Source organism: Salmo salar, chromosome 24, assembly GCF_965601325.2.
Source record: "Salmo salar chromosome 24, fSalSal1, whole genome shotgun sequence".
Lineage (NCBI taxonomy): Eukaryota > Metazoa > Chordata > Actinopteri > Salmoniformes > Salmonidae > Salmo > Salmo salar.
The window spans coordinates 49,545,001-49,568,369 of record NC_138314.1 but is presented as its reverse complement, the minus strand read 5'-3'; the positions used below and the strand labels follow the sequence as shown (position 1 = coordinate 49,568,369).

At 45.7% G+C, this 23,369-nt stretch overlaps 1 protein-coding gene across 4 annotated transcripts in view; it reads left to right on the top strand.

Moving 5' to 3' along the window:
- The window catches only part of LOC106593032 (transducin-like enhancer protein 4), a 63,869-nt gene extending 60,592 nt beyond the window's left edge, over positions 1-3,277 (top strand). For all 4 annotated transcript variants that reach the window (XM_045707022.2, XM_045707021.2, XM_045707025.2 and 1 more), the window contains 4 exons: positions 557-704; positions 842-992; positions 1,638-1,714; positions 3,004-3,277. In XM_045707022.2, the coding sequence (XP_045562978.2) occupies positions 557-704; positions 842-992; positions 1,638-1,714; positions 3,004-3,111 (484 nt within the window). In that variant the 3' untranslated portion in view covers positions 3,112-3,277. The remainder of the gene's footprint in view (positions 1-556; positions 705-841; positions 993-1,637; positions 1,715-3,003) is intronic.
- Positions 3,278-23,369: the final 20,092 nt, after the last annotated feature.

The following is a 23,369-nucleotide window of genomic DNA, read 5'->3' as shown; positions in this document are numbered from 1 at the left end:
TATTGTGTGTTGCTGTGTGTTGCTGTGTGTTGTGTTATTATTGTGTGTTGCTGTGTGTTGCTGTGTGTTGTGTTATTATTGTGTGTTGCTGTGTGTTGTGTTATTGTGTGTTGTTATTATTGTGTGTTATTGTGTGTTGTTATTATTGTGTGTTATTGTGTTGTTATTGTGTGTTATTGTGTGTTGTGTTATTATTGTGTGTTGCGGTGTGTTGTGTTATTATTGTGTTATTATTGTGTGTTGCGGTGTGTTGTGTTATTATTGTGTTATTATTGTGTGTTGCGGTGTGTTGTGTTATTATTGTGTTATTATTGTGTGTTGCGGTGTGTTGTGTTATTATTGTGTTATTATTGTGTGTTGCGGTGTGTTGTGTTATTATTGTGTTATTATTGTGTGTTGCGGTGTGTTGTGTTATTATTGTGTTATTATTGTGTGTTGCGGTGTGTTGTGTTATTATTGTGTGTTGCGGTGTGTTGTGTTATTATTGTGTTATTATTGTGTGTTGCGGTGTGTTGTGTTATTATTGTGTTATTATTGTGTGTTGCGGTGTGTGTAGGCAGTTCCAGGGCCATACAGACGGGGCTAGCTGTATAGATATCTCTCACGACGGAACCAAGCTGTGGACCGGAGGTCTGGACAACACCGTCCGCTCCTGGGACCTGAGAGAGGGACGGCAACTACGTCAACACGACTTCACCTCACAGGTACACCACACACACACACACACACACACACACACACACACACACACACACACACACACACACACACAGTTCCCCTGACTCCCCAACACTTTCACACACACACACACACTACCTGTTTTGTAATGTGTGTCCTCCAGATCTTCTCTCTAGGGTACTGTCCTACAGGGGAGTGGTTAGCTGTAGGGATGGAGAACAGTAATGTAGAAGTCCTCCACGTCACCAAGCCAGAGAAATACCAGCTACATCTCCACGAGAGCTGTGTCCTCTCCCTCAGGTTCGCTCACTGTGGTACGTAACAGGCCTGGCTGCCTGCTGTCTGACTGGCTGGCTGGCTGTCTGACTGCTTTCTGACTGTCTGGCTGCCTGCTGTCTGACTGGCTGGCTGTCTGCTGTTTGTTTGGCTGCCTGGCTGACTGGCTGTCTGGCTGTCTGACTGGCTGTCTGCCTGGCTGTCTGACTGTCTGCCTGGCTGACTGGCTGTCTGACTGTCTGCCTGGCTGACTGGCTGTCTGTCTGCCTGCCTGGCTGGCTGTCTATCTAGCTGTCTGCATATCTGTCTATCCATTCGTCTGTTTAGTCTCTATTCAATAGTGTGTTTCTGTCCAGAAACATATTGTATTTGACCTATTGCCATAGAAGCGTATTGTGTTTGATGTATTGCCATAGAAAAGTGTTGTGTTTGATGTGTTGCCATAGAAACGTGTTGTGTTTGATGTGTTGCCATAGAAACGTATTGTGTTTGATGTATTGCCATAGAAACGAATTGTGTTTGATCTGTTGCCTTAGAAATGTATTGTGTTTGGCCTATTGCCATAGAAACATATTGTGTTTGGCCTATTGCCATAGAAACGTATTGTGTTTGATGTATTACCATAGAAACATATTGTGTTTGACGTATTGCTGATTCCTGATTGGTCTCATCTCTCTCTGTAGGTAAATGGTTTGTGAGTACCGGGAAAGACAACCTGCTGAACGCTTGGAGAACACCTTACGGAGCCAGCATATTCCAGGTGAATAGTTCACACTGGTTGTAATGAGGACTGACATCAGTTCTGATACTGGTTGTAATGAGGACTGACATCAGTTCTGATACTGGTTGTAATGAGGACTGACATCAGTTCTGATACTGGTTGTAATGAGGACTGACATCAGTTCTGATACTGGTTGTAATGAGGACTGACATCAGTTCTGATACTGGTTGTAATGAGGACTGACATGAGTTCTGATACTGGTTGTAATGAGGACTGACATGAGTTCTGATACTGGTTGTAATGAGGACTGACATGAGTTCTGATACTGGTTGTAATGAGGACTGACATCAGTTCTGATACTGGTTGTAATGAGGACTGACATCAGTTCTGATACTGGTTGTAATGAGGACTGACATCAGTTCTGATACTGGTTGTAATGAGGACTGACATCAGTTCTGATACTGGTTGTAATGAGGACTGACATCAGTTCTGATACTGGTTGTAATGAGGACTGACATCAGTTCTGATACTGGTTGTAATGAGGACTGACATCAGTTCTGATACTGGTTGTAATGAGGACTGACATCAGTTCTGATACTGGTTGTAATGAGGACTGACATCAGTTCTGATACTGGTTGTAATGAGGACTGACATCAGTTCTGATACTGGTTGTAATGAGGACTGACATCAGTTCTGATACAAAGGAGTTTTTTTGGCATTTTCTTTTTGACAATCATTGTGTGGTTTTGCTTCTATCCCTCCTACCCCTCTCTCTCTCCCTCTATCCTCACCCTCTCTCTCCCTTTATCCTCCCTCTCTCTCTATCCCACCTCTCCCTCTATCCTCCCATTCTCTCTCTCTCTCCCTCCTCCCCCTCTCTCTCCCTCCCTCCTCCCCCCTCTCTCTCCCTCTATCCTCCCATTCTCTCTCTCTCCCTCCTTCCTCCCCCTCCCTCCCTCCTCTCTTTCTCCCTCTCTCTCCCTCTCTCTGTCCCTCTCCTCCCCATCTCTCTCCATCCCCTTCTCCCCCCTCTGTCTCTCTCCTCCCCATCTCTCTCCATCCCCTTCTCCCCCCTCTCCCTCTCTCCCTCTCCTCCTCCCCATCTCTCTCCTCCCCCCTCTCCCCCCTCTCCCTCTCTCTGTCCCTCTCCTCCCCATCTCTCTCCATCCCCTTCTCTCTCCTCCCCCCTCTCCCCCCTCTCCCTCTCTCTCTCCCTCTCCTCCTCCCCATCTCTCTCCATCCCCTTCTCCCCCCTCTCCCCCCTCTCCCTCTCTCTGTCTCTCTCCTCCCCATCTCTCTCCATCCCCTCCTCCCCCCTCTCCCTCCAGTCTAAGGAGTCATCCTCAGTGCTAAGCTGTGATATCTCTGGGGATGACAAGTACATTGTGACTGGTTCTGGAGACAAGAAGGCGACCGTCTATGAGGTCATCTACTAGACCCCTGACATTGACTGGTCACCCGACCAAAAAAACGACCCTGTCCGAGGGTATTTTGTCTGTCCTGTGATGTAGTTTTACCTGATAACGGACAACTTCCTAATATGGATTCCGTACACCATCCCCCCCCCACCCCAGGACTGATATGGATTCCGTACACCACCACCACCCCCCCCCCACCCCAGGACTAATATTGATTCCCTACACCATCCCCCCCCCCAGGACTAATATGGATTCCCTACACCATCCCCCCCCCCCAGGACTAATATGGATTCCGTACACCCCCCCCCCCCTCCCCCCCAGGACTAATATGGATTCCGTACACCATCCCCCCCCCCCACCCCAGGACTAATATGGATTCCCTACACCATCCCCCCCCCCAGGACTAATATGGATTCCGTACACCATCCCCCCCCCCCCCCAGGACTGATATGGATTCTGTACTGCACCCCTCACCTCTAACCCCTGCCCTGGCTGTGGACCAATCAAAATGCCTGAACAGAACAGAACCAAAGACCTGGAGACTTCTCTTCTTCTTCTGACTGTTTTGTTTTCTATCGAACCGATTCGAACACTTGTTTCCATGAAGACGAATGAAGCCTCATCTAGGAGTCCAGATAGAGGGGAACATTCTGGAATGATTAAATATTACGAAACGCCAAAATATCGTCCCTTGTATCACACCAGGAAATTATATATTTTTTCCTGATTCCTTTCTCGACATCCGAAAGAAAATGCCGGTTGTCATCCGAAATTGTAAACAAGGCTGCATGATATTTCTCTTAATGTGACTTCATGCAGCCACTGGCAATGTCCGGTATACCTGGAACCGCTTGTGGATTTGACCTGGAACCGCTTGTGGATTAGACCTGGAACCGCTTGTGGATTTGACCTGGAACCGCTTGTGGATTTGACCTGGAACCGCTTGTGGATTTGACCTGGAACCGCTTGTGGATTTGACCTGGAACCGCTTGTGGATTTGACCTGGAACCGCTTGTGGATTTGACCTGGAACCGCTTGTGGATTAGACCTGGAACCGCTTGTGGATTAGACCTGGAACCGCTTGTGGATTAGATAGCTCTAACGCAGAACCTCCTGACACGGCTGATTTGAATCGGGGCCCTAAAATGCTTTTTCAAATGAGCGGTTGGACAAGTAGTGTCATACTACCTAAAGCCAGGACCATTGAGGCAGCTTATAAACGTTCAGAAATGCCTTGAAATAACTTGTTCTGTATTCCTCAGTTCACACTGAAAGACTCTTTTTTTTTTTTTAAGGCTTTGGTGTTCAATCACATTCTCAACTCCATGTCGAGAGTCCTATCTGAATGTTAAACACTAGTTCGCTGATGAACTTATTGACCTGAGAAAGATATTATGATCTTACTTCTGCTGATCCGGTTGAGCGTCTGCCTGATTGACATCTGTCAGTCGTTAGAGAGAGAGTCCATGGCGATGTCAGTGTAACATAGAAGTCCTGCAGTGGAACGAAACTACCTGTTATTAGTTAAGCTAATTTATTTAATACAAAAAATGCCTTTTGTCAGTTTTTCTAGTCCACGTCTGAATTTATTAAAATGTTCTGTGGTAAAGATGTTTTGTGTGGCTGTTTTTTTTCTCCACACCTTTCGCTCAGTGGTCTCCACATTCCTCGATCCTAAATCTTATCCCCCTAAAGATTAGATAAATCAGGGGTGGCCAAGCGAGCTAATGGCTGTGCAGGTTTTTGCTTCAGCCTGCTTTAACAAAACAAATGAATTTAATCAGGTTTGTATGATTAGGCCTGGGTCGAAGAAAAAGCTTGCGATGAGCTGTCGAAATCTGCTTTGTCTCAATATAGTTACATACCAACCTACCGATCTCTGTCCATGTCAAAGTGAAGGTTTAACTACCTACCGATCTCTGTCCATGTCAAAGTGAAGGTTTAACTACCTACCGATCTCTGTCCATGTCAAAGTGAAGGTTTAACTACCTACCGATCTCTGTCCATGTCAAAGTGAAGGTTTAACTACCTACCGATCTCTGTCCATGTCAAAGAGAAGCTTTAACTACCTACCGATCTCTGTCCATGTCAAAGAGAAGCTTTAACTACCTACCGATCTCTGTCCATGTCAAAGAGAAGCTTTAACTACCTACCGATCTCTGTCCATGTCAAAGTGAAGGTTTAACTACCTACCGATCTCTGTTCCATGTCAAAGTGAAGGTTTAACTACCTACCGATCTCTGTCCATGTCAAAGTGAAGGTTTAACTACCTACCGATCTCTGTCCATGTCAAAGTGAAGCTTTAACTACCTACCGATCTCTGTCCATGTCAAAGTGAAGGTTTAACTACCTACCGATCTCTGTCCATGTCAAAGTGAAGCTTTAACTACCTACCGATCTCTGTCCATGTCAAAGTGAAGCTTTAACTACCTACCGATCTCTGTCCATGTCAAAGAGAAGCTTTAACTACCTACCGATCTCTGTCCATGTCAAAGTGAAGCTTTAACTACCTACCGATCTCTGTCCATGTCAAAGTGAAGCTTTAACTACCTACCGATCTCTGTCCATGTCAAAGTGAAGCTTTAACTACCTACCGATCTCTGTCCATGTCAAAGTGAAGGTTTAACTACCTACCGATCTCTGTCCATGTCAAAGTGAAGGTTTAACTACCTACCGATCTCTGTCCATGTCAAAGTGAAGGTTTAACTACCTACCGATCTCTGTCCATGTCAAAGTGAAGGTTTAACTACCTACCGATCTCTGTCCATGTCAAAGAGAAGCTTTAACTACCTACCGATCTCTGTCCATGTCAAAGAGAAGCTTTAACTACCTACCGATCTCTGTCCATGTCAAAGAGAAGCTTTAACTACCTACCGATCTCTGTCCATGTCAAAGTGAAGGTTTAACTACCTACCGATCTCTGTTCCATGTCAAAGTGAAGGTTTAACTACCTACCGATCTCTGTCCATGTCAAAGTGAAGGTTTAACTACCTACCGATCTCTGTCCATGTCAAAGTGAAGGCTTAACTACCTGGTATAGGGATATTGTTATCCACGTCGGCACTAACGATGTTAGGATGAAACAGTCAGAGGTCACCAAGCGCAACATAGCTTCAGCGTGTAAATCAGCTAGAAAGATGTGTCAGCATTGAGTAATTGTCTCTGGCCCCCTCCCAGTTAGGGGGAGTGATGAGCTCTACAGCAGAGTCTCACAACTCAATCGCTGGTTGAAAACTGTTTTCTGCCGCTCCCAAAAGATAGAATTTGTAGATAATTGGCCCTCTTTCTGGGACTCACCCACAAACAGGACCAAGCCTGGCCTGCTGAGGAGTGACGGACTCCATCCTAGCTGGAGGGGTGCTCTCATCTTATCTATGAACATAGACAGGGCTCTAACTCCTCTAGCTCCACAATGAGATAGGGTGCAGGCCAGGCAGCAGGCTGTTAGCCAGCCTGCCAGCTTAGTGGAGTCTGCCACTAGCACAGTCAGCGTAGTCAGCTCAGCTATCCCCATTGAGACCGTGTCTGTGCCTCGACCTAGGTTGGGCAAAACTAAACATGGCGGTGTTCGCCTTAGCAATCTCACTAGTATAAAGACCTCCTCCATTCCTGTCATTATTGAAAGAGATTGTGATACCTCACATCTCAAAACTGGGCTACTTAATGTTAGATCCCTCACTTCCAAGGCAGTTATAGTCAATGAACTAATCACTGATCATAATCGTGATGTGATTGGCCTGACTGAAACATGGCTTAAGCCTGATGAATTTACTGTGTTAAATGAGGCCTCACCTCCTGGTTACACTAGTGACCATATCCCCCGCGCATCCGGCAAAGGCGGAGGTGTTGCTAACATTTACGATAGCAAATTTCACTTTACAAAAAAATTTACTGCGTTTTTGTCTTTTGAGCTTCTAGTCATGAAATCTATGCAGCCTACTAAATCACTTTTTATAGCTACTGTTTACAGGCCTCCTGGGCCATATAGAGCGTTCCTCACTGAGTTCCCTGAATTCCTATCGGACCTTGTAGTCGTGGCAGATAATATTCAAATTTTTGGTGACTTCAATATTCACATGGAAAGTTCCACAGACCCACTCCAAAAGGCTTTCAGAGCCATCATCGACTCAATGGGTATTGTCCAACATGTCTCTGGACCTACTCACTGCCACAGTCATACCCTGGATCTAGTTTTATCCTGTGGAATAAATATTGTGGGCCTATTTTTCCAACCTAATTGAGGAGAATAAGAGCAATCCAGCATTTATTTTTGATACTGTCGCAAAGCTAACTAAAAAGCAGCATTCCCCAAGAGAAAATGGCTTTCACTTCAGCAGTGATAAATTCATGAACTTCTTAGATGAAAAGATCATGATCATTAGAAAGTAAATTACGGACTCCTCTTTGAATCTGCATATTTCTCCAAAGCTCAGTTGTCCTGAGTCTACACAACACTGCCAGGACCTAGGATCAATAGAGACTCAAGTTTTTTCAGCCTATATCGAATCTCCCATCCCTCTCAATTTTATTTGAAAAAGCTGTTACGCCGCAACTTGCTCCCTTCCTGAAGACAAATAATGTATACGAAATGATTCAGTCTGGTTTTAGACCCCATCATAGCACTGAGACTGCAATTCTGAAGGTGGTAAATTACCTTTTAATGGCGTCAGACCGAGGCTCTGCATCTGTCCTCGTGCTCCTAGACCTTAGTGTTGCTTTTGACACCACATTATTTTGGAGAGATTGGAAACCCTGATTGGTCTACATCAGGCCTGGGCAATTATTTTCCATGGAGGGCCACATTAGAATCTATTTTTGCCTGCGCAGGCCAGAATCATATTATAGGATTATACATCATGTGTATGACTTGTGTTGACAGATATTTGTTCTTAACCAAGATGGCACCGACAGAGAGGGCTGCCTCGTTTCTAGTCCTTAGGAAACTTTGCAGTATTTTGTTTTTTTTATGTATTATTTCTTACATTGTTAGCCCAGAAAATCTTAAGTGTTATTACATACAGCATGGAAGAACTATTGGATATCAGAGCGACGTCAACTTACCAGCACTACAACTTTCCTGAAGTGGATCCTTTGTCCGAACCACCCAGAGCATTTGAACTGATTCCAAAGGCTGACCCAAAACAACATCACTGGAGAAGAGGCAGACGGAGCGGTCTTCTGGTCAGAATTCGGAGGCACACACAGCACCCACCGCTTCCGAGTATATTACTCGCTAATGTCCAGTCTCTAGATAACAAGGTAGACTTTATTAGGGCAAGGGTTGCTTTCCAGAGAGACATCAGGGATTGTAACATACTCTGTTTCACGGAAACATGGCTCTCTCAGGATATGCTGTCGGAGTCGGTACAGCAACCTGGATTCTTTGTGCATCGCGCCGACAGGGATAACTTCTTAGGGATGAAATCCCGTTAACGGGATCAATTTGACAACAGCCAGTGAAAGTGCAGGGCACCAAATTCAAACAGAAATCTCATAATTAAAATTCCTCAAACATACAAGTATTATACACCATTTTAAAGATACGAACTTCTTGTTAATCCAACCGCAGTATCCAATTTCAAAAAGGCTTTACTGCGAAAGCACACCATGCGATTATGTTAGGTCAGCGCCTAGTCACAAAAAAACATATACCATTTTCCAGCCAAAGAGAGGAGTCACAAAAAGCAGAAATAGAGAAAATGAATCACTAACCTTTGATGATCTTCATCAGATGGCACTCATAGGACTTCATGTTACACAATACATGTATGTTTTGTTCGATAAAGTTCATATTTATATCCAAAAATCTCAGTTTACATTGGTGCGTTATGTTCAGTAATGTTTGGCTTCCAAAACATCCGGTGATTTTGCAGAGAGCCACATCAATTTACAGAAATTCTCATCATAAACGTTGATGAAAGATACAAGGGTTATGCATAGAATTAAAGATTAACTTCTCCTTAATGCAACCGCTGTGTCAGATTTCAAAAAAGCTTTACGGTGAAAGCACGCCATGCAATAATCTGAGTACAGCGTTCAGCCACCAAAACAAGCCATACAGATACCCGCCATGTTGTGGAGTCAACAAGTCAAAAATAGTGTGTGATAAATATTCACTTGATGATCTTCATCGGAATGCACTCCCAGGAATCCCAGTTCCACAATAAATGTTTGTTTTGTTCGATAAAGTTAATCTTTATGTCTCCTTTTTGTTCGCGCGTTTAGTTCACTATCCCAAATGCACAAGGCACGGGCATTAAGTCCAGACGAAAAGTCCAAAAAGTTCCAATATAGTTTGTAGAAACATGTCAAACGATGTATAGAATCAACCTTTAGGATGTTTCTATCATAAATCTTCAATAATATTCCAACCGGACAATTCCTTTGTCTTTAGAAATGAAAGGGAACGGAGCTCGCTTTCATGGCCGCGCGCGTGACTAAACTAAAGGCTTTCAGCCAGACAACTGGTTCAAACGGCTCTTATTCGCTCCCCTTTTACAATAGAAGCCGGAAACAACATTCTAAAGACTGTTGACATCTAGTGGAGGCCTTAGGAAGTGCAATCTGATCCCACAAACACTGTATATTGGATAGGCAATCACTTGAAAAACTACAAACCTCAGATTTCCCACTTCCTGGTTGGATTTTTCTCAGTTTCTTGCCTGCAATATGAGTTCTGTTATACTCACAGACATCATTCAAACAGTTTTAGAAACTTCAGCGTGTTTTCTATCCAAATCTACTAATAATTTGCATATCTTAGCTTCTGGGCCTGAGTAGCAGGCAGTTTACTCTGGGAACGCTTTTCATCCGAAAGTGAAAATACTGCCCCCCAGCCCAGAGAGGATAAACATCTCTCCAGGAAGAAGAAGGGCGGGGGTGTATGTTTCATGATTTAATGTCTCATGGTGTAATTGTAACAACATACAGGAACTCAATTCCTTTTGTTCACCTGACCTAGAATTCCTCACAATCAAATGCCGACCGTATTATCTCCCAAAGAAATTATCCTCGGTTATTGTCACAGCCGTGTATATCCCCTCTCAAGCCGATACCACAACGGCCCTCAAGGAACTTTACTGGACTTTATGCAAACTGGAAACCATATGTCCTGAGGCTGCATTTATTGTAGCTGGGGATTTTAACAAAGCAAATTTGAGAACAAGGCCACCTAAATTCTATCAGCATATTGACTGAAGCACTCGCGCTGGAAAAACACTGGATCACTGCTACTCTAACTTCCGCGATGCTTACAAGGCCCTCCCTAAGGCAAATCTGATCACGACTCCATTTTGCTCCTCCCTTCCTATAGGCAGAAACTCAAAACAGGAAGTACCTGTGCTAAGGACTATTCAACGCTGGTCTGACCAATCGGAATCTACGCTTCAAGATTGTATTGATCATGCGGACTGGGATATGTTCTGAGAATAATATCAACGTATACGCTGATTCGGTGAGTGAGTTTATAAGGAAGTGTATAGGAGATGTTGTACCTCCTGTGACTAAAACCCTCCACTTCGCTGATCCTCAACACTGGGGCCCCACAAGGGTGCGTTCTCAGCCCCCTCCTGTACTCCCTGTTCACCCATGATTGCGTGGCCTTGCACGCCTCCAACTCAATCATCAGGTTTGCAGACGACACTACAGTAGTAGGCTTGATTACCAACAACGACGAGACGGCCTACAGGGGGGAGGTGAGGGCCCTCGGAGCGTGGTGTCAGGAAAACAACCTCTCACTCAACGTCAACAAAACAAAGGAGGTGATCGTGGACTTCAGGAAACAGCAGAGGGAGCATCCTCCCTATCCACATCGATGAGACAGTAGTGGTGAAGGTGGAAAGTTTCAAGTTCCTGGATAAACCGAAATGGTCCACCCACACAGACAGCGTGGTGAAGAAGGCACAACAGTGCCTCAGGAGGCTGAAGAAATTTCGCTTGTCACCTAAAATCCCCTCAAACGTTTACAGATGCACAATCGAGAGCATCCTGTCGGGCTGTATCACCGCCTGGTACGGCAACTGCACCGCCCTCAACCGCAAGGCTCTCCAGAGGGTAGTGAGATCTGCACAACGAGTCACCGGAGGAAAACTACATTTACATTTAAGTCATTTAGCAGACGCTCTTATCCAGAGCGACTTACAAATTGGTGGATTCACCTTATGATATCCAGTGGAACAACTAGAAGGATTAGAAGGATTACTTTATGCTATCCCAGGTATTCCTTAAAGAGGTGGGGTTTCAGGTGTCTCTGGAAGGTGGTGATTGACTCCGCTGTCCTGGCGTCGTGAGGGAGCTTGTTCCACCATTGGGGTGCCAGAGCAGCGAACAGTTTTGACTGGGCTGAGCGGGAACTGTGCTTCCTCAGAGGTAAGGAGGCGAGCAGGCCCTCCATGACACCTACACCACCTGATGTCACAGGAAGGCCAAAAAAGTTCACCCCGCTACCATCCAGAAGGCGAGGTCAGTACAGGTGCATCAAAGCTGGGACCGAGAGACTGAAAAACAGCTTCTATCTCAAGGCCATCAGACTGCTAAACAGCTTCTATCTCCAGGCCATCAGACTGGTAAACAGCTTCTATCTCCAGACCATCAGACTGATAAACAGCTTCTATCTCCAGGCCATCAGACTGTTAAACAGCTTCTATCTCCAGGCCATCAGACTGTTAAACAGCTTCTATCTCCAGGCCATCAGACTGTTAAACAGCTTCTATCTCCAGGCCATCAGACTGCTAAACAGCTTCTATCTCCAGGCCATCAGACTGCTAAACAGCTTCTATCTCCAGGCCATCAGACTGCTAAACAGCTTCTATCTCAAGGCCATCAGACTGCTAAACAGCCATCACTAACACAGAGGCTGCTGCCTACATTGACTTGAAATCACTGGCCACTTTAATAAATGGATCACTAGACACTTTAATAATGCCATTTTAATAATGTTTTCATATGTATATACTGTATTATATTCCACTGTATTTTAGTCTATGCCGCTCTAACATTGTTCTTCCATATATTATATATTCTTAATTCATCTTTACTTAGATGTGTGTGTATTGGGTTTATGTTGTGTTACTTGTTAGATATTACTGCACTGTCGGATCTAGAAGCACAAGCATTTCACTACACTCACAATAACATCTTCTAACCATGTGACCAATAAAACTTGATTTGATATAAATCCCGTCCAGATATGCTACTTATTTAACTTTTTTTTTAACATGCACAGAAATAAACCACATCCACGTTCTCCTTTTGGTAGGTTTTTTTCATGATTAAACATGCAATGAACTACACGGAGGGAAATGTACACTGTGCATTCAGCACCACGGACAGAACTCTTGTTAACATTCAGCACAAAAACACAAAGAAAGAGAGAAAGCTACTGAATCAGTGTGAGGAGTGAAGTCTCTGATGGGCGTTGACCAGAGCAGTGAAGTCAGGTATAGTTTCTGACGTCGCTATGTGCAGGATTGCTGAGAGATTAGAGTCAGTAAGAGATGATCTGTGCCTTGACTTGTTATATTTCATCACTGAAAATGTCTGTTCACAATACATAGGTTGACCCAAACAGTACAAACATCTTCTGAGCATGACTACTTATCTTTGGAAAGTTGTGTTCATCGAGAGATGCATAGAACCTCGTCAGTGAACATTTGTTTTGAATAGTTCTCTAATCACTGCATCAGACTGAAGATCGATAAGCTCAAGTTGCAGGTCAGTGGGAGCGTTGTCCACATTGAATATTGTGGATATTATATATAGATATAATAACTATATAATATAATATAACTCCACATTGAAGGTGAAAGGAGAGGAAACCAGCAGCATGTCATTTTCCAACACTTTCAAATCCTCAAAACGACGAGAACCGTTCAAAGCACGCAGCAGCGATGTATACTTCTCCCGCTGGTCATCTGATAGGGAACAGACTAGTAGTGTGGGAAGGTGGGTGAGATTGTTCTCATCTGATAGGGAACAGACTAGTAGTGTTGGAAGGAAGGTGGGTGAGATTGTTCTCATCTGATAGGGAACAGACTAGTAGTGTTGGAAGGTGGGTGAGATTGTTCTCATCTGATAGGGAACAGACTAGTAGTGTGGGAAGGTGGGTGAGATTGTTCTCATCTGATAGGGAACAGACTAGTAGTGTGGGAAGGTGGGTGAGATTGTTCTCATCTGATAGGGAACAGACTAGTAGTGTTGGAAGGTGGGTGAGATTGTTCTCATCTGATAGGGAACAGACTAGTAGTGTGGGAAGGTGGGTGAGATTGTTCTCATCTGATAGGGAACAGACTAGTAGTGTTGGAAGGAAGGTGGGTGAGATTGTTCTCATCTGATAGGGAACAGACTAGTAGTGTTGGAAGGTGGGTGAGATTGTTCTCATCTGATAGGGAACAGACTAGTAGTGTGGGAAGGTGGGTGAGATTGTTCTCATCTGATAGGGAACAGACTAGTAGTGTTGGAAGGTGGGTGAGATTGTTCTCATCTGATAGGGAACAGACTAGTAGTGTTGGAAAGTGAGTGAGATTGTTGGCTTCTACTTGGCGGGTCAGGAGGAGTAATTTTCCCTTGTAGTTTGGAATTCAGTTCATTTCATAAGGGCCATGATGTCCACGGCGAAGGCAAAATCAGCCAACCATTCTTTATCTTGCAGTTGACGGAAATCCACATATTTTCCTTTCATTTGCAAAAACTCAGCAATCTCCGACTTCAGGTCCCACACCCTTTTACAGTTTTTTTTCCAATTGCTAACACACTAAAATGACATGCACAGCACAATTATTTAAACTGACACACAGAGAGCAAAACCTCTTCTCAAGTCTCCAAAAGTCCAAACACATTTTCTGCTTTGCACACATTTTGCAATTGAAAATGGCACTTTTTAAATGCACTGCACACGGTTCCCTGCGTAAGACACAACAATCTGACATAAAGTCACATGTTTGCCATTCAAAATGACACTACATGAGCTAATTGGCCAATACATGTGCCACCTGGCCAAACACCTCAATGGTTAATTGTTACCACTTCAATCAGGAAGTAATCAGGAAGTGAGCACTATGAAAAGACAACAGGTGAGCACCTTTTGTTTTACAACAACAACGGAAGCCGTTGCAGAGAGAGGAAGAGGAAGAGGGAATGAGAGGTAGGGGTAGAGCTGGTAGAGGAGTTCATGGCCAAAAGAAGACAACAACTTTCAAATGAAATCAGAGCAACCTTCGTTGATCATGTCATTGACCCGTGGGCTGACAATGCGAGAGGCTGGACAGGAGAGTGCAGCCCAACTTGAGCCGTTTTTTACTGTCGCCTGTGTCATCCGGACATTTAGACTGGAGTACAGGTAGGTATGTAACCAAAAATGTCTTCCACACTATGTAGTTTACCCCTTGTCATAGTGTATCAGTTGGGTGACACCTGTTTACTTCATGAATAGCTGAGGTCATACACTAACTGCACAAATTTCCTGTAGAATTGACTCTACTGTGGGGGAAATATCTTTAGGCTGCATTGTCCAAGCCCTATATTTTTAGTTTTTCTAAAGGACTGAGAGACGCAACCATGGTGGAAGAAGGGGCCAAATGTTCACCGGGGTACAGGAGGAAGCTGCCATTTGTAAACTTGGTTTTTGGAAAATAATGAAATCGGATTACGAGAAATTCAAAGCCACATCATCCAAGACAACACCATATTCAACAACATTCAACGAGTCAGTCTGTCCACATTGGCTCGCATTCTCAAGCAAAACCAAATCAGAATGAAAACAACTTTATAAAAGGTGCCGTTTGAGAGAAACTCTCAAAGAAACAAAGAGGTCCGACGAGCATATGTGGATGTAACTACAATATTGACCACAGTACACTACACGCAACATTGTTTCCCAGTGGACTGGATAACACCATATTGACTGCTTTTGTTCTTTGTTTTCAGGGAGTAGTGGAAATGGATACTCATGCAATCCCACATGAGTTCATCTTTATAGATGAGGCTGGGTTCAACCAAGCGAAGACCAGAAGAAAAGGGGGAGAAACTGTCATTGGCCACAGAGCCATTATTAGATGTTCCTGGACAACGTGGTGGGAACATCACAATGTGAGCTGCCATCTCCAATACACATGGTGTCCTCAAACCGTCATGCCGACCTTGGACCATACAACACAGCTCATATTCTCACATTTCTGGACAGACTCCACAACATTCTCACACCACCAGAGCGTATGAATGATGCAGACCATCAAAGAACCCGGTACGTCGTAGTAGTGGGACAACGTGAGCTTCAATCGTGCAGCCCCAGTCCAAAACTGGTTTGCTGACCACCCAAACCATTTCTCGTGCAATACCTCCCACCACACTCTCCATTTCTGAACCCCATAGAAGAGTTCTTTTCGGCATTGGCGGTGGAAGGTATACGACCGGCAGCCCCTTTGTGCGCATGCCTCTTGTGCATGGCTATGGAAGAGGCATGTGATGAGATGGATGTGGGTGCGATTCAGGGATGGATAAGGCGCTCAAGGCGCTTCTTCCCTCGATGTCTGGCAAGGGAAGATATTGCCTGTGATGTGGACGAGGCGTTGTGGCCAGACCCAACTGTGCGGCAAGATGCTGCCTAATTATTTTTCTTAGCTCTTTTTTTTTTCCTTCTATGTATTTTTTCTGCACATTTTTTTTCTACAATTTTCATTTTCAGTTTACTGTTTTTTTGTGAGCATATTTTTGTTCGGTCCAATGTAAATATATCTGCTGTACATATGTTGCACTGACTTGTTTGGTGAAAAATGTAATGTTTCAACAGCATGTGTGTGTATCTGCAAATATTTCTGTGCATCTGAAGAATTTTCTACAATTTGAACTATTTTAGTATTATGGCAAAGCATAGTAAAGATGAGATTGCTTTTCATTATGCCCAGCAGTGTGTAGTTGGTTAGACAAACATCTGGTCATATGAATGACCATATGGTCTTCCCTGTAGCTCAGTTGGTAGAGCATGGTGTTTGCAACGCCAGGGTTGTGGGTTCGATTCCCATGGGGAGCCAGCACAGAGAAAAAAATATATATATCTGTATGAAATGTATGCATTCACTACTATAAGTCGCTCTGGATAAGAGCGTCTGCTAAATGACTAAAATGTAAAAAAAAAAAAGTGTAATGTAAAAAAAACAAATATGAAGTGTGTGCCAGTTCGTGCAAACGTTTGATTTTTGATAATGCTATATGTAGTTTTGGTCGCAGTGCTTCATGATGCAGGATATATAAGGTATTTTGCAGTTTGGGGGTGTGGTTTTGTGAATTGTGTTAAGTATTTTTGATAAAACCAGCCTAGTTTGCAAAATTGTGTTTTAGCCATTGGGAAAACCTGTAAGCACCTTCCCCAAACTCAGCCATCTCACGTTTGTGTGGTACGTGAGAACTCTCTTTGACGAACATATCAAGAATATTTTTTCCATCTTTGTAACATTGCATAAATCAGATTTTTTTGTCTAAAAATGATATATTAAAACTAATCCATGCTTTTGTCACTTCTAGGTTAGACTACTGCAATGCTCTACTTTCCGGCTACCCGGATAAAGCACTAAATAAACTTCAGTTAGTGCTAAACACGGCTGCTAGAATCTTGACTAGACTGGCTTCCTGTTAAGGCAAGGGCTGATTTCAAGGTTTTACTGCTAACCTACAAAGCATTACATGGGCTTGCTCCTACCCATCTCTCCGATTTGGTCCTGCCGTACATACCTACACGTACGCTACGGTCACAAGACGCAGGCCTCCTTACTGTCCCTAGAATTTCTAAGCAAACGGCTGGAGGTAGGGCTTTCTCCTATAGAGCTCCATTTTTATGGAATGGTCTGCCTACCAATGTGAGAGACGCAGACTCGGTCTCAACCTTTAAGTATTTATTGAAGACTCATCTCTTCAGTAGGTCCTGTGATTGAGTGTAGTCTGGCTTACTGGTGTTCTTCCATGTCGTCCCTAGGAGAGGTGCACTTGAGTGGGTTGCGTCACTGACGTGATCTTCCTGTCCGGTTTTGCCTTGGGCTCACAGGATGAAGGAGATCTTTGTGGGCAATACTCAGCCTGGTCTGTTGATATCCCTCTAGTGGTGTGGGGTCTATACTCAGCCTGGTCTGTTGATATCCCTCTAGTGGTGTGGGGTCTATACTCAGCCTGGTCTGTTGATATCCCTCTAGTGGTGTGGGGGCTGTGCTTTGGCAAAGTGGGTGGGGTTATATCCCGCCTAGTTGGCCCTGTCCGGTGTTATTGTCAGACGGGGCCATAGTGTTGTCGTCGTCCCCCCCGTCTCAGTCTCCAGTATTTATGCTGCAGTAGTCTATGTGTCGGGGTCTAGGGTCAGTCTGTTATATCTGCAGTATTTCTCCTGTCTTATCTGGTGTCCTGTGTGAATTTAAGTATGTTCCCTCTAATTCTCTCCCGGAGGACCTGAGCCCTAGGACCATGCCTCAGGATTACCTGGCATGATGACTCCTTGCTGTCCCCAGTCCACCTGGCCGTGCTGCTGCTCCAGTTTCAACTGTTCTGCCTGCGGCTATGGAACCCTGACCTGTTCACCGGACGTGCTACCTGTCCCAGACCTGCTGTTTTCAACTCTCTAGAGACAGCAGGAGCGGTAGAGATACTCTCAATGATCGGCTATGAAAAGCCAACTGACATTTACTCTTGATGGTCCCGTGTAGCTCAGTTGGTAGAGCATGGTGTGTGCAACGCCAGGGTTGTGGGTTCGATTCCCACGGGGGACCAGTATGGAAAAAAAAATAATAATGTATGAAATGTATGCATTCACTACTGTAAGTCGCTCTGGATAAGAGCGTCTGCTAAATGACTAAAATGTAAAAATGTAAATGTCTTTAGGTACTGACCTGTTGCACCCTCTACAACCACTGTGATTATTATTATCTGACCCTGCTGGTCATCTATGAACGTTTGAACATCTTGAAGAACAATCTGTCCTTAATGGCCATGATGTACTCTTATAATCTCCACCCGGCACAGCCAGAAGAGGACTGGCCACCCCTCATAGCCTGGTTCCTCTCTAGGTTTCTAATCTCCACCCGGCACAGCCAGAAGAGGACTGGTCACCCCTCATAGCCTGGTTCCTCTCTAGGTTTCTAATCTCCACCCGGCACAGCCAGAAGAGGACTGGCCACCCCTCAGAGCCTGGTTCCTCTCTAGGTTTCTAATCTCCACCCGGCACAGCCAGAAGAGGACTGGCCACCCCTCAGAGCCTGGTTCCTCTCTAGGTTTCTAATCTCCACCCGGCACAGCCAGAAGAGGACTGGCCACCCCTCATAGCCTGGTTCCTCTCTAGGGTTTTCTAATCTCCACCCGGCACAGCCAGAAGAGGACTGGCCACCCCTCAGAGCCTGGTTCCTCTCTAGGTTTCTTCCTAGGTTCCTGCCTTGTTCTGCTCCTACATCAGCAAGCTTTCTGTTGGGGGTTTCAGGCTGGGTTTCTGCTGTTGGGGGTTTCAGGCTGGGTTTCTGTAAAGCACTTTGACGTCTGCTGATGTAAAAAGGGATTTATAAATACATTTCATTGATTGATACTTGTGAATATGGAGGAGGTATTACCCTCTCTTTCCATCCCTCCTATCTCTCTCTCCATATCCCTCCCCCTTTCTATCCCTCCCTCCCTCTCTCCATATCCCTCCCCCTTTCCATCCCTCCCCCTTTCCATCCCTCCCCCTTTCCATCCCTCCCTCCCCTCCCTCTCTCCATATCCCTCCCCCTTTCTATCCCTCCCTCCCCTCTCTCTCTCCATATCCCTCCCCCTTTCCATCTCTCTCCATATCCCTCCCCCTTTCCATCCCTCCCTCCCCTCCCTCTCTTCATCTCCCTCCCCCTTTCCATTCCTCCCTCCCCTCCCTCTCTCCATCCCTCCCTCTCTCCATATCCCTCCCCCTTTCCCTCCCTCCCCCTTTCCATCCCTCTCTCCCTCCCCCTTTCCATCCCTCCCTCCCTCTCTCCATATCCCTCCCCCTTTCCCTCCCTCCCCCTTTCCATCCCTCCCCCTTTCCATCCCTCTCTCCCTCCCCCTTTCCATCCCTCCCTCCCTCTCTCCATATCCCTCCCCCTTTCCCTCCATCCCTCCCTCCCTCCATCCCTCCCTTCCCTCCCATGATGGTACGAGGGCCAGATTGGGAATTTAGCTAGGACACTACTCGTACAATAAGTGCCATGATCTTTAGTGACCACTGAGAGGCAGGACACCCATTTAACGTCCCATCCGAAGTACAGCTGCATCAAAGCTGGGACCGAGAGACTGGAAAAACAGCTTCTATCTCAAGGCCATCAGACTGCTAAACAGCCATCACTAACTCAGAGAGGCTGCTGCCTACATTGAGACCAAAGTACTGGCCACTTTAATAAATGAATCACTAGTCACTTTAAATAATGTTGACATATCTTACATTACTCATATCACATGTATATACTGTACTCTATACCATCTATTGCACCTTGCTATGACACTCATCCATATATTTATATGTACATATTCTCATTCACCCCTTTAGATGTGTGTGTATTAGGTAGTTGTTGGGGGAATTGTTGGATTACTTGTTAGATATTACTGCACTGTCGGAACTAGAAGCACAAGCATTTTGCTACACTCGCATTAACATCTGCTAACCATGTGTTATGTGACTGGGGCAAACCTCTTCAAGGTTAGGAGCGTTTGTCACACATTAAGTGGGAAACTGTCACTAAAATCAGCCCAGAATGAAAGTTCTTTCGGACATGACAGTACCTGTGTGTTTGTTTCGCTGTCCTGGTCCACCCAGGCCGCAGGTAAGGTCAAGGATAGCAGGGTTCGGTACACAAATCTGGTTCTCGGTAGGTCCAGGTCTAAACGCCAACAGGTAAGTCCAAAACAGTCCAGCTCGTACACGGTAAATCCAGCCAATGTAGATTGTCTCTTTCTCTATGGTTCATAGATCCTTCCCGCCCTCTCTCTCTCTTCCTGGTTTTTCTTGACCTTTTATCTGTGGGTCGGCTCCACCTTCTGAGGGTTCCCCTTGCTTCTGGGAATTGTAGTTTTGGCAGTCGGCCATTTTGTGATCTGTAGTTCTGATCGGGGTGGCCATTTTAGTGATCGGGCAGAGCCCGTTTATTAGTTCTGCCCTCACATATCTGCCATTTATCACTCGACCCCCTTCTTTGCCACAGTGACACACACAGCCATGCAATCTCCATAGACAGACATTGGCAGTAGAATGGAGAGCTCAGTGACCTTAAACATGACACCGTCATAGGATGCCACTTTTCCAACAAGTCAGTTAGTCAAATTTCTACCCTGCTAGAGCTCAACTGTAAGTGCTGTTATTGTGAAGTGGAAACGTCTAGGAGCAACAACGGCTCAGCCGCGAAGTGGTAGGCCACACCAGCTCACAGAACAGGACCGGCGAGTGCTGAAGCGCGTAAAGATCGTCTGTCCCAGGTTGCAACGCTCACTACCGAGTTCCAAACTGCCTCTGGAAGCAACGTCAGCACAATAAACTGTTCATCTGGAGGATGAATCTGGGTTTGGCGGATGCCAGGAGAACGCTACCTGCCTGAATGAACAGTGCCAACTGTAAAGTTTGGTGGAGGAGGAATAATGGTCTGGGGCTGTTTTTCAAGTTTTGGCCCCTTAGTTCCAGTGAAGGAAAATCTTAACGCTACAACATTAATAACATTCTAGATGATTCTGTGCTTCCAACTTTGTGGCAACAGTTTGGGGAAGGCCCTTTCCTGTTTCAGCATGACAATGCCCCCAAACAACAAGTGTGTTGAAGAACTTGACTGGCCTGCACAGAGCCCTGACCTCAACCCCATCGAACACCATTGGGTTGAATTGGAGCACTGACTGTGAGCCAGGACTAATCGCCCAACATAAGTGCGCCCGACCTCACTAATGCTCTTGTGGCTGAATGGAAGCAAGTCTCTGCAGCAATGTTCTAACATCTAGTGGAAGCCTTCCCAGAAGAGAGGAGGCTGTTATAGCAGCAAAGGGGGGGGGACCAACTCCATATGAATGACTTCCCAGAAGAGTGGAGGCTGTTATAGCAGCAAAGGGGGGACCAACTCCATATGAATGACTTCCCAGAAGAGTGGAGGTCTGTTATAGCAGCAAAGGGGGGGACCAACTCCATATTAATGACTTCCCAGAAGAGTGGAGGCTGTTATCGCAGCAAAGGGGGGACCAACTCCATATTAATGACTTCCCAGAAGAGTGGAGGCTGTTATAGCAGCAAAGGGGGGGACCAACTCCATATTAATGACTTCCCAGAAGAGTGGAGGCTGTTATAGCAGCAAAGGGGGGGGACCAACTCCATATTAATGCCTTCCCAGAAGAGTGGAGGCTGTTATAGCAGCAAAGGGGGGGACCAACTCCATATTAATGACTTCCCAGAAGAGTGGAGGCTGTTATAGCAGCAAAGGGGGGGACCAACTCCATATTAATGACTTCCCTGAAGAGTGGAGGCTGTTATAGCAGCAAAGGGGGGGACCAACTCCATATTAATGACTTCCCAGAAGAGTGGAGGCTGTTATAGCAGCAAAGGGGGGGACCAACTCCATATTAATGACTTCCCTGAAGAGTGGAGGCTGTTATAGCAGCAAAGGGGGGGGGGGGGGACCAACTCCATATTAATGACTTCCCAGTAGAGTGGAGGCTGTTATAGCAGCAAAGGGGGGACCAACTCCATATTATTGCCCATGATTTTAGCATTAGATGTTCGACAAGCAGGTGTCCACATACTTTTGATCATGTAGTGTATGTAATCTACAGCACCATATATAATACTGAATCATGTATAAATGTATAAATGCTATCCACATCAGCCACAATGGACAGGGGGAAAGGCAGGAATAAGCATGCTAGCTTTCAATGGACAGGGGGAAAGGCAGGCATGCTAGCTTTCGTGTGTGTGTGTGTGTGTGTGTGTGTGGTGTGTGTGTGTGTGTGTGTGTGTGTGTGTGTGTGTGTGTGTGTGTGTGTGTGTGTGTGTGTGTGTGTGTGCGCATGTGTGTGTGTGTGTGTCATCAGGGGGTAGAAGGCTGGGATCAACGGCTCTGGCGAGTCCTTGTTCTTTAACATTGGTAACGCCTTCCTCTCCATGGTAACGCCTTCCTCTCCATGGTAACGCCGTCCTCTCCATGGTAACGCCGTCCTCTCCACGAGATGGTGGGCCGGCGATCATCAGCCCTGTAGGCAGGGAGTTCCCAGCTTTTTAGCTTTGAGGAAATTAAATAATTTTAAGCCCATATGAAGAAAGAACATCTCTGTCTCTATCCATCTTTCTCCCTCTTTCCCTCTCTCTCTCTTTCCCTCTTTCTCTTTCCCTCTCTCTCTCTTCCCTCTCCTCTTTCCCTCCCTCTTTCCCTCTCTCTCTTTCCCTCTCTCTCTCTTTCCCTCTCTTTCCCCCTCTCTCTTTCCCTCTCTCTTTCCCTCTCTCTCTTTCCCTCTCTCTCTCTTTCCCTCTCCCTCTTTCCCTCCCTCTTTCCCTCTCTCTCTTTCCCTCTCTCTCTCTTTCCCTCTCTCTCTTTCCTCTCTCTCTCTTTCCTCTCCCTCTTTCCTCCCTCTTTCCCTCTCTCTCTTTCCCTCTCTCCCTCTTTCCCTCCCTCTTTCCCTCTCCTCTTTCCCTCTCTCTCTTTCCCTCTCTCTCTCTTTCCCTCTCTCTTTCCCCTCTCTCTTTCCCTCTCTCCCTCTTTCCCTCTCTCTCTTTCCTCTCTCTCTTCCCTCTCTCTCTTTCCCCCTCTCTCTTTCCCTCTCTCCCTCTTTCCCTCTCTCTCTTTCCCTCTCTCTCTTAACCTCTCTCTCTTTCCTCTCTCTCTTTCCCTCTCTCTCTTTCCCCCTCTCTCTTTCCCTCTCTCTCTCTTTCCCTCTCTCCCTCTTTCCCTCTCTCCCTCTTTCCCTCTCTCTCTTTCCTCCCTCTTTCCCTCTCTCTCTTTCCCTCTCTCTCTTTCCCTCTCTCTCTTTCCCTCTCTCTCTTTCCCCTCTCTTTCCCTCTCTCTCTTCCCTCTCCCTCTTTCCCTCTCTCTCCGACATGATCTGATCTCAGTGATAGATGTTCAAGGTCTTCCTCCTGGGAGAAGCGACCAGGGTCTTCCTCCTGGGAGAAGCGACCAGGGTCTTCCTCCTGGGAGAAGCGACCAGGGTCTTCCTCCTGGGAGAAGTGACCAGGGTCTTCCTCCTGGGAGAAGCGACCAGGGTCTTCCTCCTGGGAGAAGTGACCAGGGTCTTCTTCCTGGAGAAGCGACCAGGGTCTTCCTCCTGGGAGAAGCGACCAG